Source organism: Gymnodraco acuticeps, unplaced genomic scaffold (assembly GCF_902827175.1).
Source record: "Gymnodraco acuticeps unplaced genomic scaffold, fGymAcu1.1, whole genome shotgun sequence".
Lineage (NCBI taxonomy): Eukaryota > Metazoa > Chordata > Actinopteri > Perciformes > Bathydraconidae > Gymnodraco > Gymnodraco acuticeps.
The window spans coordinates 10,038,121-10,050,304 of NW_022990238.1; the positions used below are offsets into that span (position 1 = coordinate 10,038,121).

The following is a 12,184-nucleotide window of genomic DNA, read 5'->3' on the forward strand; positions in this document are numbered from 1 at the left end:
CTAAATACAGATAGGCCTACATTGAATCAGTCAAAATATGCATTCCACTAATAGAAAAGGCCTGTTGTGAATGGAAATCAATTCACCGCAGGAGTTAGTTAAAGTCACATGTTTTATGCTCTGATGGCTCTAAGGTTTTATAACTCTGTGCCTTTTATAAACCGTGAAATGGTTTCTTACCCTCTGTATTACAGTTATGCAGTGAAGCTATACTAAAGGTTTACTTAAAAACCATAAAACAGCATGATTGAATAAGTATGAGTCTCCCTAGGTATCTGATTTTAAATAATCCAAAGGAATCTGCAGAGCTGGGGGGATAAATGGAGGAAACACAATTACCCAGCCTCTGAATCAGTCACCATTATGTAGCTCAGCTTCTGTTTGTGCTTGCAGGCTTTGTAAGGGCTATGAAATGAATAATGCATGGAGAAGCCACAGGTGTTTGTCTAAGCAAGGATACATTTCAGTGTGGGTGTCTGGTGTTGACAAATGAGCCGAAGCGTGCACACGGGTGTCAGTTTATATATTTTTTACAGCACACACATGCATCCTACTCACATTGGTGGCCTCTCTGACGAGCCTCTGCTCTGTGTAGAGGATGTGTTTGATGCATCGGACCAACTCCAGAGGACAGCGGTCATACGTGCTCTGAAAGACAAGGAGAACATTTAGGACCTATTAGCCTCTGACGAGCGGAGCGGCCGGCGCACACAGAACTCGCCAATTTAGTGGCATCAAGGAAGCTCGCTAAGTTCTGGAGCCAACACGGCAAACACTAAGAGCCATTAAAAGAGCCTAATGAGACCCATCTCTGAGGCAAGGCGCACTTCATATACCATTCATTAGCATGAACACACATTGTCACGCACACTCCAGAGTCGAGTGGTTTATGTGTTACAGTAATATGTTATCCTCTGATGAGAAGGGAATCAATTCACAGTTTCACTTTCAGTTTAAAAGATTCTGGCGAAAGGCAGTTTGCGATATTTTTGTTGTTTCCTGTTTTAAGTCAAAGAGTGATTTAACAGCTGAGTTGCTTTAATTGTGAGTATAACTCAACACAAACCAACCTTAGATGATAAAAACAGCACAGGGCATCAGCAGTTTTGGTTTCCTTGAGTTATTTCCACAAAGGACACTTTTTATATTTTATACTCAACCACATCAGTACTGCATATGCTCACAGTCCCAGAAGGGAAAACTGAGTGGTAGGAATTTGGGATTGCAGTTTGATGTTACACTGCCAACCCCCTTCACCCTGTTCCTCTGGCCACGGAGGGGAGAAGACAAACAGAAGAACGGATCTGGGAGCAGGATCATAAATAGCAGCGCTGGCTGGCTACCAAGGCCCTCACTGGGTTGTCTTCTTGTTTTCCTCATGGAGGATACAACCTGTTCTGAAAGCATATTGTCCACTGCGTGCTATTTCTAAGAACTACTAGCAAACAGTTGTATCTTTCAACCCCTTGCTTAAAATGTTCCCACACTATTTAAAAGGTATTTTGTGAAAACATTATCTCATTTAAATAATCATGCACAGATGTTTTCGGCTTATTTTATTGTATGAACACTGAACAGTACTTCATGATCCAGTGTTTTTTGTTCTTTTTACTTTTTAGCCATTAGAAAAAGTATCAAATTAAACTCTAAGCTAAATTAAATCAAGGTATTTTACTTATAAATAACTGAAAGCAGTTGATATACAATCTTCCTTTGTTCTTTGTGTGTTCTCAAACCCTGGCCGTACTGAACCACATGCACTCTCTCTCTCTGCAAACCAGCCACAAAGTGTATATTTAGCTAGTGAGACACTGTATATTTCTGGGCATAAAGTGCTGTTCTCATGATTGGTTAGGTATATTTCCAAAAGACTTACCTTGAGCTGGCTGGCGTAGTGTCCCAGTTTGATTTTGAGTAGAAAGCCGTCCTCTCCCACCTGGTGCTCGGCCTTGTTCTGTAGTTCCTGAATCAGACTGTCCAACAGGCGCTTGGCCTTGAACTCTTCCTGTGGGTTCTCCAGGTCTATTGCATCCCTAACAACACACACACACATAAATAAATGCACGTGGCTATTAAATGAAATCTAAGATGTTGAAAATAGCAAACAATGAGCCAATTGTGAAAATATGCTCACACGGACGGACACACACACACACACACACACACACACACACACACACACACACACACACACACACACACACACACACACACACACACACACACACACACACACACACACACACACACACACACACACACACACACACACACACACACACACACACACACACACACACACACACACACACACACACACACACACACACACACACACACACACACACACACACACACACACACACACACACACACACACACACACACACACACACACACACACACACACACACACACTAAATTAGGTTTTTATGCTGCAGAACAACTCACCAGAGCTGGCTCTCTATCCACTGGGACAGATAATGTCGCACCTCGATGGGGAAGTGCTGACCGTACAGAGACTGCATCTGGTGCAGAGAATCTCCCTGGAGCTGCTGGGCCTGGATCCACACTGCCATCTTCAACACCCTGAGGTTGACAAATAGATTGCTATCAATAAGAGAGCGAGAAACACAGTTAAAGAAAAGAGCAAGGTGATGCGAGAAAAGATCATTTAAAGAGTCCCAATTATGCATCTTTAGGTTTTCCTTTTCTTTGTTATACAGGGTTTTGTGCATGTAAATGGACTGCAAGGACTAAAATCCCAAAGTTCTAACACACTGTACATGATAGGTTAAGGGGCAGGAAATCTCTAAGCGGTTGATCAATCACAACAGAGCCGGCCAGCTAACCAATCAGAGCAGACTGTGCTCTGGTTTCAGACAGAGGGTGAAAGAGGTGCTGCAGGACAGGCAGTGAAAAATAAAGAGGTTTTTGAACATTAAAGCATGGAAATAAACAGTAGTGTGTTACAATAGAGCAGGGATCACCAACTGGGTCAATCTACAGAAAAGGTGGAATCTGGGTGATACAAATCTGCTGAAATATATTCCTTCTAAAAACATCTAAAACCTGTTAAATAGCAATAACTAACTCTTAACTTGATGAATCCACAACAAGTAGAGCTTAAAATATTTTTACTTTTTTTATTATTTTTATACTTTATACAAAGCTTATTTGTATAGAAATGTCACTGGTGTTATGTGTTACCAGGAAGAAGAGTAACACCAGTGACGGTAACACCAGTGACAATTTGGAGAAAACACTACCATTTTAACAAAATGGCTGCAATGTGTCAGACCAAATATGGCTTCAGTCAATATCAAAATCGTTTAACTCTTCAATACAATACATTTTCCCATTCAAATGTTCACCCCTAGGGCTATGCAATGAGTATCACTAATGACAGACTTGAAAGACGCACGTAAAATTTGAAGATAAAATGACACCTTTAACAAACAAAGTAAGAAGTATCTGACTTTCCTTATGTCTTTGTCCACTGCACTTACAGGAGGCACTTCAGAGACAGTACATTATTTAAAAAATAAAAGCGTTTTGTGTAGCAGTAACACCAATGACGTAATTTTGGGTGACTGACATTTATTTGATATTAATAATAATTTGCGTTTTTTTTTACCATTTCAGTGCTTGTAATGTTATATAAATAAGATGTATTTATTGAAATGTATTTAAATTAAAACTATAGGCTCCACTGCCATGTATAATCAAAGTGACAAGGCAGTTCCTTGAACTTGGCATTTTAAATAAATTGCAATTTACGTATAAAACCATTTTTTATTTATTTTTTATTTAGTACCATTGCAAAGACAATCTCTATTTATTCAACATATATAATGAATGTGAGTATTAGGTCAACGTCATGTATTTTGGTGTCTGCAAAAGTAAGTGACAGCACTTCCACCGTTTCTGTAGAATGACCCAACTACATTTGTCCAAGGGCCAAAATGTATCCAATAGACACTTTTGCGGGCCAGCGATTTTTATAGCCCAGCATTTTGAAGTTGCGGAGCGCATAAAGCAGACTCTTAGTTAATAAATGTAGTCTTTGATATGGTTTAGCCTTTCTCAGGCTACAAATATTATTAAGGAATACAAATCCCTCTTTGCAATGTTTACCAGCCTCCTTAGGCTTTTCAATCACAATCATTAAACTGGAATAAATACAATATTGTTAACATGAAAACATGGATTTTATGTCCGTTGTTTAGAGTTATTCTAAGGCTTTACTCATTGGGTACTCGGTATGAGATACAGCACACTATTCAGATGTCAAATCTGCCTGTTTTACACACTTTGACCAACAGGGGGGTTTGTGTTCAGATGAAGCCCATGATGATGCCTCATGAGATGAAGTCTTTTGCGAACAAATTGGCTGGAAAGCTTTAAAGCTTCATCTCGCTATCACCAGGGCTGCAGTCGAATAGTCCATTTAGCTTAGGAACCTTCCTAACGGAGTGAAATGACCCGGAAGTCCCTCAGTGGCAGCCATGATAAGTGCCGTTCGAATTCTCTAGAATGATAGGAAAGGAGGTTTCAAACTTCCTTTATAACCTCCTTTAGCTTGGGAACCACTGGACCTCCCTAACCGAAAGGAGAGGAGAAAATGCTGCCCCACAATGCCTTGCAGCCGCAGCATTTGACGTCACACAACAGTCGGCCGTTCACGGACGACACAAACGATTATGATGGAGAAATTATTTCATGAAAGTTACGGTGCTTATTAAGCATTTTAAAACGTATGTGGTAAGTTGCCAAAGTGCTTTGTTTTGAACGTTCATCAGTATTATAATCAAAAAGAGAAATATGAACGTTAGTTTTTACTGAAATGATCAAATAAAGTCAACATTTCACAGTCTTTACTGAGCTGTGTGGGGTTTATTCAACTTTTAAAAGATGTTTGAATGGTGATATACACAGTGATAGGTGTTAAAGACTAACGTTTATAATAAATATATTTGTATTGATTTTAAGATATTTTCATAGTTCATAATCATACGTACGGTGGCCCTGAAGTGCAAGACACAACAGCATTTCACAAAACGCTACAGCATTTCAGAAAACACTACAGCATTTCACAAAACGCCGCAGCATTTCACAAAACGCCACATTATTTCTGAAAACACAACAGCATTTCACAAAACGCCGCAGCATTTCACAAAACGCCACAGCATTTCAGAACACGCCACAGCATTTCAGAAAACACCACAGCATTTCACATTGGACGGAAAGAGTATTCCTTAGGGAGAACACTTCTTGTTTGTGATTGGACAGAGCCAGCCATAGAAGCACTGCTGTGATTGGTTGTTTTTGCTGCCAGTCAAGAAATGACGCTTCGTGATTGGCCCAACACATCAGCCGTTAGCTGTTAGCACACACTCAGAGCTCACAGCTCCTCATATCTGTTCAGAAACTGGACATATACAAGTTAAACATATACAAAACACAGACTGTCTATGTCATGGCAAATACAGTCGCTGCTTTATTTATGTCTGTATAACGTTGTTGTGAGTGTGGACGGAGCAGCTACAGGTTAGTTTAACCTGATCGATCCGATTCCGATAGGATTTACATGGAGATAGGGCATGACAGGAGTAAACACAGAATTAATGCTTTATTAATTCCTGGTTTTTAAGGGGCTTATCTCCATGTAAATACTATGGTAGACCACCCAATATTCGCATCGCTCTAATCGCTCGAGTTTCACCACGGCAGTCAGCTGTGTTTGCTCCTGTCATTCAAACAAGTGGCGCTGGAGAGGGGGCGGGGCGTATCTCCATGTAAATCCTATGGGAGATACCAACTACAACAAAATGAACATATTTGACCGTGATTTAATTGTAATACACGTTTCAAAGTGATGCCGAAGTAACTACATACTGATAACGGTTAGTAAAAACCATGAATTAACGCTTTGACAAGTCTGCAGATAAGACGGCAGGTGAAAAGCTTTTAAAATGCGTGTTTTCTGAATGGAATCGGACCCATCAGGCTAAACTAACCTGTTGCTGCTCCGTCCACACTCACAACAACGTCATACAGACATAAATAAAGCAGCGACTGTATTCGCCATGACATAGACAGTCTGTGGTTTGTACATGTTTAACTTTTGTCCACGTTTCTGAACAGATATGAGGAGCTGTGAGCTCTGAGTGTGTGCTAACGGCTGATGTGTTGGGGCATATTTCGCTGTCGGGTGTTGACCAATCACGAAGCGTCATTTATTGACTGGCAGAAAAAACAACCAATCACAGCAGTGATTCTCTGGCTGGCTCTGTCCAATCACAAACAAGAAGTGTTCTCCCTAAAGGAATACCCTTTCCGTCCAATGTGAAATGCTGTGGTGTTTTCTGAAATGCTGTAGTGTCTTGCACTTCAGGGCCACCGTACATAGGCTACGTATTGGAATCATTTGTATTAATGTGGACCGGAGGGAGAGGGTGATGAGCATAAGTTTCACTTTTTTATTTAAATTCCAACTTTGGTCATGAAGAATATGTTTCTCTGTTGTTCATAAAGCATAAAGCAACAGCATCAGAGCACGGTGCAGTCTCTAGATGAGTCCGTCGTTCTTATTAAACATCCATGTTGTAGTCCGCTGTATAGAAAACTGTAGTTTCCATAGTTTCTCCACAGCAGCAGCAGACGCACAAAATGACGTCCGCTGGCGCATCATAAACACGTCAGATAGTGAAAGTGCAGTCGGATTCTCTAAAGCACCGCAGTCTCTTCTCCTAAATTCTTTTGAATTCTCCTATCCACTATCCCTTAACCCTGTGACGTTTCACTCAGAGGTCAAGGAATAGGAGATAGGGTTAGAACTTAGGAGCTGATTTTTAAACTATCCAAATGCAACCCGGCCCTTTAGCAGAGTGAGAGCATGTAAGGAGGGATGCTAGTACTTACGTGTGTACGTACAAACGACTAACAAAGTCAGGCTTTCAAGAAAGAAAATAAAGGAGAGAAAGACAAAAGAGAGGGACTAAAGGGCGACAGTTTGTCACCCAGTTTTTCAAAAGAAAAGGTGGGTGTGGTCCATGAGTGGTGGAAATTAGTCTGTTAGCTAAGCGTAGTCCATTGTAAATAATAATTGTAATGTTTTGCTGACATTAAAGGTGGGGTAGGTAAGTTTGAGAAACCGGCTCGAGATACACTTTTTGTTATATTGCATGGAATGCTCTTAACATCCCGATAGCAATGAATATCTTAAGTGCTTTGACAAAAAATCCATAAAAAAATTCATCTGTGCTCAAACTTATCTTTAGCCGGCTAAAATAACTGGATGGCCTACCTGCCTGTCAGCCTTCCATCTGTGCTCAAACTTATCTCGTGCCCGCATTGGTCATGTGCGCGTTCGTGTGTGTTGGAGGAGGGGCTCGGTAAGGAAGTGGCAGATTTTTTCCGGTTGTGTATTTTCAAATTCTAGCACAGTCGAGCTGGTTTCTCCAAAATTACCTACCCCACCTCTAAGTACTGTAAATATCTTCACAGAACATTCAGAGGTTTTTAATTTCACTCCTCTTTTAGCTGACATTTAATAAATGCAGGTACATTTTTAGCAGCTATTCATACTAAATCAGTTGCCTTGTCCCTCCCCCTGGTGCCAGGACCAACAGATCCATCTTTAGGCTCCGCAGCCCTGTCCTCCCATAAGGCTTTGCAGTCTTGCCATGCTGTCCATTGAAAGCCAGTTGGCTAGAAAGCTGGACTTCAAAGACTTGATCAGTGACTTTGCCTGTAAGAAGGCTAGGCGCTGGGCGCTTGGTGAGTAAGGCTGAGCAAGGGCTCGTAATAACTGTTAAAGGGCAAGGCTATGGTAACGATATTGGATCACTACATACCAGATGCATGATGAGAAAAAGACTGAGAACAGGTGATAGGCTCTGATTTAGCGCCACCATCAGGCCTTTTCACTTCCATTTCCGTTTTGTTGTCCGTTTACACTTTAATACCCGCTTATTTTGTAGTTGGTATGTATATTTAATTAAAAATCTACTGCTTATGTTATTTTTTTTGTTATAGCATTTTATAAATGATAATATTGGTGTTAATGTTCACTTTATTTTAATTTAATGTATATTTAAGTTATATTTATTTTGATTTTTGAATGTTCCATTCAAAAATGTTATTAAAAAGGCATGTACACCATAAAAGATGGCTATTGAGATCTATTGTCAGGAATGTTAGTGTTATATCAAATAGTGAATTCTACTGCAGCAGAATGTTGCACGTCTGCACAGTGTTATATGTTCACCGCTCAGTGTCAGTAAATATTGTGCAGTTAGTATTGGACTACAAGATAGATGCAAGCCTGTACAGTTAGAGTTATTTAAAGCATAAATGAGTCGGTTGGGTTCTGAAGGTGTGGTTACAGCAATTGTGCTTGGTTGGCGTGGCCTGGGCCTGGTGGTGGGGCCCAATGTGATATATTTTCATGGGGCCCAAAATCCATGGTGGCGCCCCTGGGTGCATGTACTGTGAAGTCGCCGGAGCCTCGCAGCGGGACTTTTGCTGCGGAGCACATAAAGCAGACTCTTCACGCTAACGAAGGATCACTTCTTCGTCAGGGCAGGGAAGGCTACCCAGTACGCAGTCTACTGTCCCGCAGCAGCTGCCTCTCTGTTGGACTCATTACTCACGAGACGTAAATGAGTGAGGGGCGAACGCACTAACCACTCCGCCAGCGCCACAGCGCGTGCCGGATGAGAATGTCTGGTGTGCCAGATTTGGCCCGCGGGCCGCCAGTTGATGGTCACTACAGTAGAGGCACAAAACACTCAAATTAATTTGAAAATGACCACAATATGTCCTCTTTTTAGACAAAACAATCTTCTCCCTATGTCCTTACAGGAGTGACAAGGCCACAAGAAACCAATAGAGATGTTTTATTTCTCACATTCTGTGTGCCATATTTATGAGTAGAGAATGGCTGCATGAGTAATCAGGAGCAGTGGCGGCGCCAGGGTATTTTTGTTGGGTAATCTATGGTAGGGCTAACCCATACAGTGGTGGGGCTCAAGTCAGTATTTGAAATGTAATTACATACACGCTATCGCCCCCCTTGACAGTGAAACGCCATGCGTGAGGTTTAGATTATTTCCCTGTCTCAATCCAAATTGAACCGAAATATATCAATAAAAAGGCACATTTGTCTTGTAGTAAATAAAAAGGGCGACCTGGAGCCAATCCTGCAATTTCTCCACATGTGAAAGAGTTGACATGCTGAAAACCCAATCCCTGCAGAGGGGTCTGGGGGGGATTCTCCCCCAGGAACATAAAATACACATTCTGGTACTCTCTTGAGAAGAAAAATAAATAAATCTATTATTACACGACATATTTAAAAAAAAAAATGAATGCCATTTTTGTGTTTTGTTACTTTGTTCTGAAAGCTGAACCTGCTGCTCCTCACAGAGAGAAGAGGGAAGAGGCTGTGTGAATTACTTTACATTGTGGATAAGGGTGGATAGCCCCCATTGTTCTGTGTGTCAAAATGAAAGACAGCCCACACACCTATCAATCATCAAACCGTGGGGTCTTATTTCATTACGTGTTGATTTCTATCAACACGTAATGTTGTATCGATGTACTACCGCAAAAGTATTCTCCGTCGGGACTTCCTGCAACAACACCACGCCGTTATCTTGATTCTGATTGGCCAGAAGACATTATCAAAGATGTTCTATTGAGAAGACGATCACTACGTGACAAAAGTTTTCAAAACAGTTTATAGTCTTCGGTATTTCCAGACTAGTGGCTACTGAAATCAATCTTACTAACGGCTGTCTGTGTAATTTACTCCGCGCGAGTTGGCGGACTTTATTTTGCTTACTTTAACATCATTTCTCATGGTGGGGCTAAGGTGGGGCTAAGGTGGGGCTAAGCCATTTCTTGGTATGGCTGTAGCCTACTCCAGCCATACCCTGGCGCCGCCACTGATCAGGAGATGTAGAAAATGTGATATCCTAAACCAGGGGTCGGCAACAGGCGGACCGCGGTCCGGATCCGGATCCGGACCCAGACGCCGACCTATACGGACCCGGACCTATAATCAATACTTAATAGGGGATTTCAATTTTGACGGGACGATTCTATTTTAACCGCTGCCGACAGGGGGCGAAAGAGAGGAGAGAGAGATACAGGGAGAGAAACACAGAAGAAGAGAGGAGAGCGTGGCAGAGAGAAGCGGAGAGGAAAGAGAGTGAAGACAATAATTAGCGATACAGGGGGTCCTTCTCACTTCGGTTAAATGGATTCCTTGCGTCCCTCACTTGCGTCGTTTCCCTGCGTCTAGTCCCTCCCACCAGGGAGGCATGGAGAGATGCAAGGAAACCACGAGAAGCAGGGAAATGAGTTTTAAGAGCAATGGGACGTCCTTTCCTTCGGAGCGTCACGTGAAGCGACATCCGTTTGTGATAACGCTGCACAGCTGATCGTCTGACAGCAGGGTTGCGTTCCGATAATCCAAAAATCAGCTCCTAAATTCTAACCCTATCTCCTATTCCTTGACCTCTGAGTTAAACGTCACGGGGTTAAGGGATAGTGGATAGGAGAATTCAAAAGGACTTCGGAGAAGAGACCGCGGTACTTTAGAGAATCCGAATGCACTTTCACTATCCGACGTGTTTATGATGCGCCAGCGGACGTCATGAATGTGCGTCTGCTGCTGTGGGGAAACTATGGAAACTACAGTTTTCTATACAGCGGACTACAACATGGATGTTTAATAAGAACGAGGGACTACTGTAAACTCATCTAGAGACTCTGCACCGTGCTCTGACGCTGTTGCTTTATGCTTTATGAACGTGGACAACAGAGAAACATATTCTTCATGACCAAAGTTGGAATTGAAATAAAAAAGGAAAGTGAAACTTATGCTCGTCACCCTCTCCCTCCGGTCCACATTAATACAAATGATCCCAATACGTATGATTGTATGAAAATATCTTAAAATCAATACAAATGTATTTATTATAAACGTTAGTCCTTAACATCTATCACTGTGTATATCACCATTCAAACATCTTTTAAAAGTTGAATAAACCCCACACAGCTCAGTGAAATGTTGACTTTATTTGATCATTTCAGTTAAACACTAACGTTCATATTTCTCTTTTTGATTATAATACTGATGAACGTTCAGAAAAAAGCACTTTGGCAACTTACCACATACGTTTTAAAAAGCTTAATAAGCACCGTAACTTTCATGATATCATTTATCGGTCATAATCGGTTGTTTCCGTGAACGGCCGACTGTTGTGATGGCAAATGCTGCGGCTGCAATGCATTGTGGGGCAGCATTTTCTCCTCTCCTTTCGGTTAGGGAGGTCCAGTGGTTCCTAAGCTAAAGGAGGTTATAAAGGAAGTTTGAAACCTCCTTTCCTTTCATTTGGAGAATTGGAACGGCACTTATCATGGCTGCCACTGAGGGACTTCCGGGTCATTTCACTCCGTTAGGAAGGTTCCTAAGCTAAATGGACTATTGGAATGCAACCCAGCTCTGTCCCCGTTATTTTCACAAACACCCCCGCCTCTGTTAGTACACATGTACTGACACAAACATTTGTATCATCTGTTGTAGACCCCAATAAATAAAATAAAATAAGAACTCATTCTCAAAAAAGATAAACGCCATTCTTAAAATGTATAAACGAACAATAGTTTGATTAATATTGATTAGAGTGCACAATAGAAATAAAATAATTGAGAGAAGAAAAAGAGATATGTTATCTATCAAAACCAGTGTTGGGACTAACTAACTGTAACGCCGTTATTTTTGGTAGTAACTAGTACTCTAACGCATTACTTTACAAATTCAGTAACCCAGTTACCGTTACTACATGGTGCGTTACTCCGTTAGTTTTTTTTATATAGTCAACAGCCAGGCGGAACAGAGATGAGAACTGTACTTAAGTACAGTACTTGAGTAAATGTACTTAGATACTTCCTGTGTCACATGCGGAGACGGGCTGTGGGCGTATTTGTGTTGTTTACTAACAAGACTATCATGGCGGCGGCGGAGCTCAAGTCTAGTTTCTCCACCTGGAGATATTCTCACTATTTCACTTTTGTCGAGCACAAAGACGACAAACGTTTTAGTTAAATGTAAGTTGTGTCTTGGCGGGTCAAATATCCTATCTACTGCCCAAACCAGTAATTCAAATCT

General features: G+C 41.4%; 1 protein-coding gene across 3 annotated transcripts in view; it reads right to left on the minus strand.

Moving 5' to 3' along the window:
- stat5a (signal transducer and activator of transcription 5a) overlaps positions 1–12,184 on the minus strand; it is a 78,696-nt gene that overhangs the window by 19,404 nt on the left and 47,108 nt on the right. For all 3 annotated transcript variants that reach the window (XM_034220312.1, XM_034220310.1, XM_034220311.1), the window contains 3 exons: positions 2,452–2,589; positions 1,877–2,033; positions 559–648 (listed from right to left, as the gene is read on the minus strand). In XM_034220312.1, coding sequence (XP_034076203.1) covers positions 559–648; positions 1,877–2,033; positions 2,452–2,579 — 375 coding nt within the window. In that variant the 5' untranslated portion in view covers positions 2,580–2,589. The remainder of the gene's footprint in view (positions 1–558; positions 649–1,876; positions 2,034–2,451; positions 2,590–12,184) is intronic.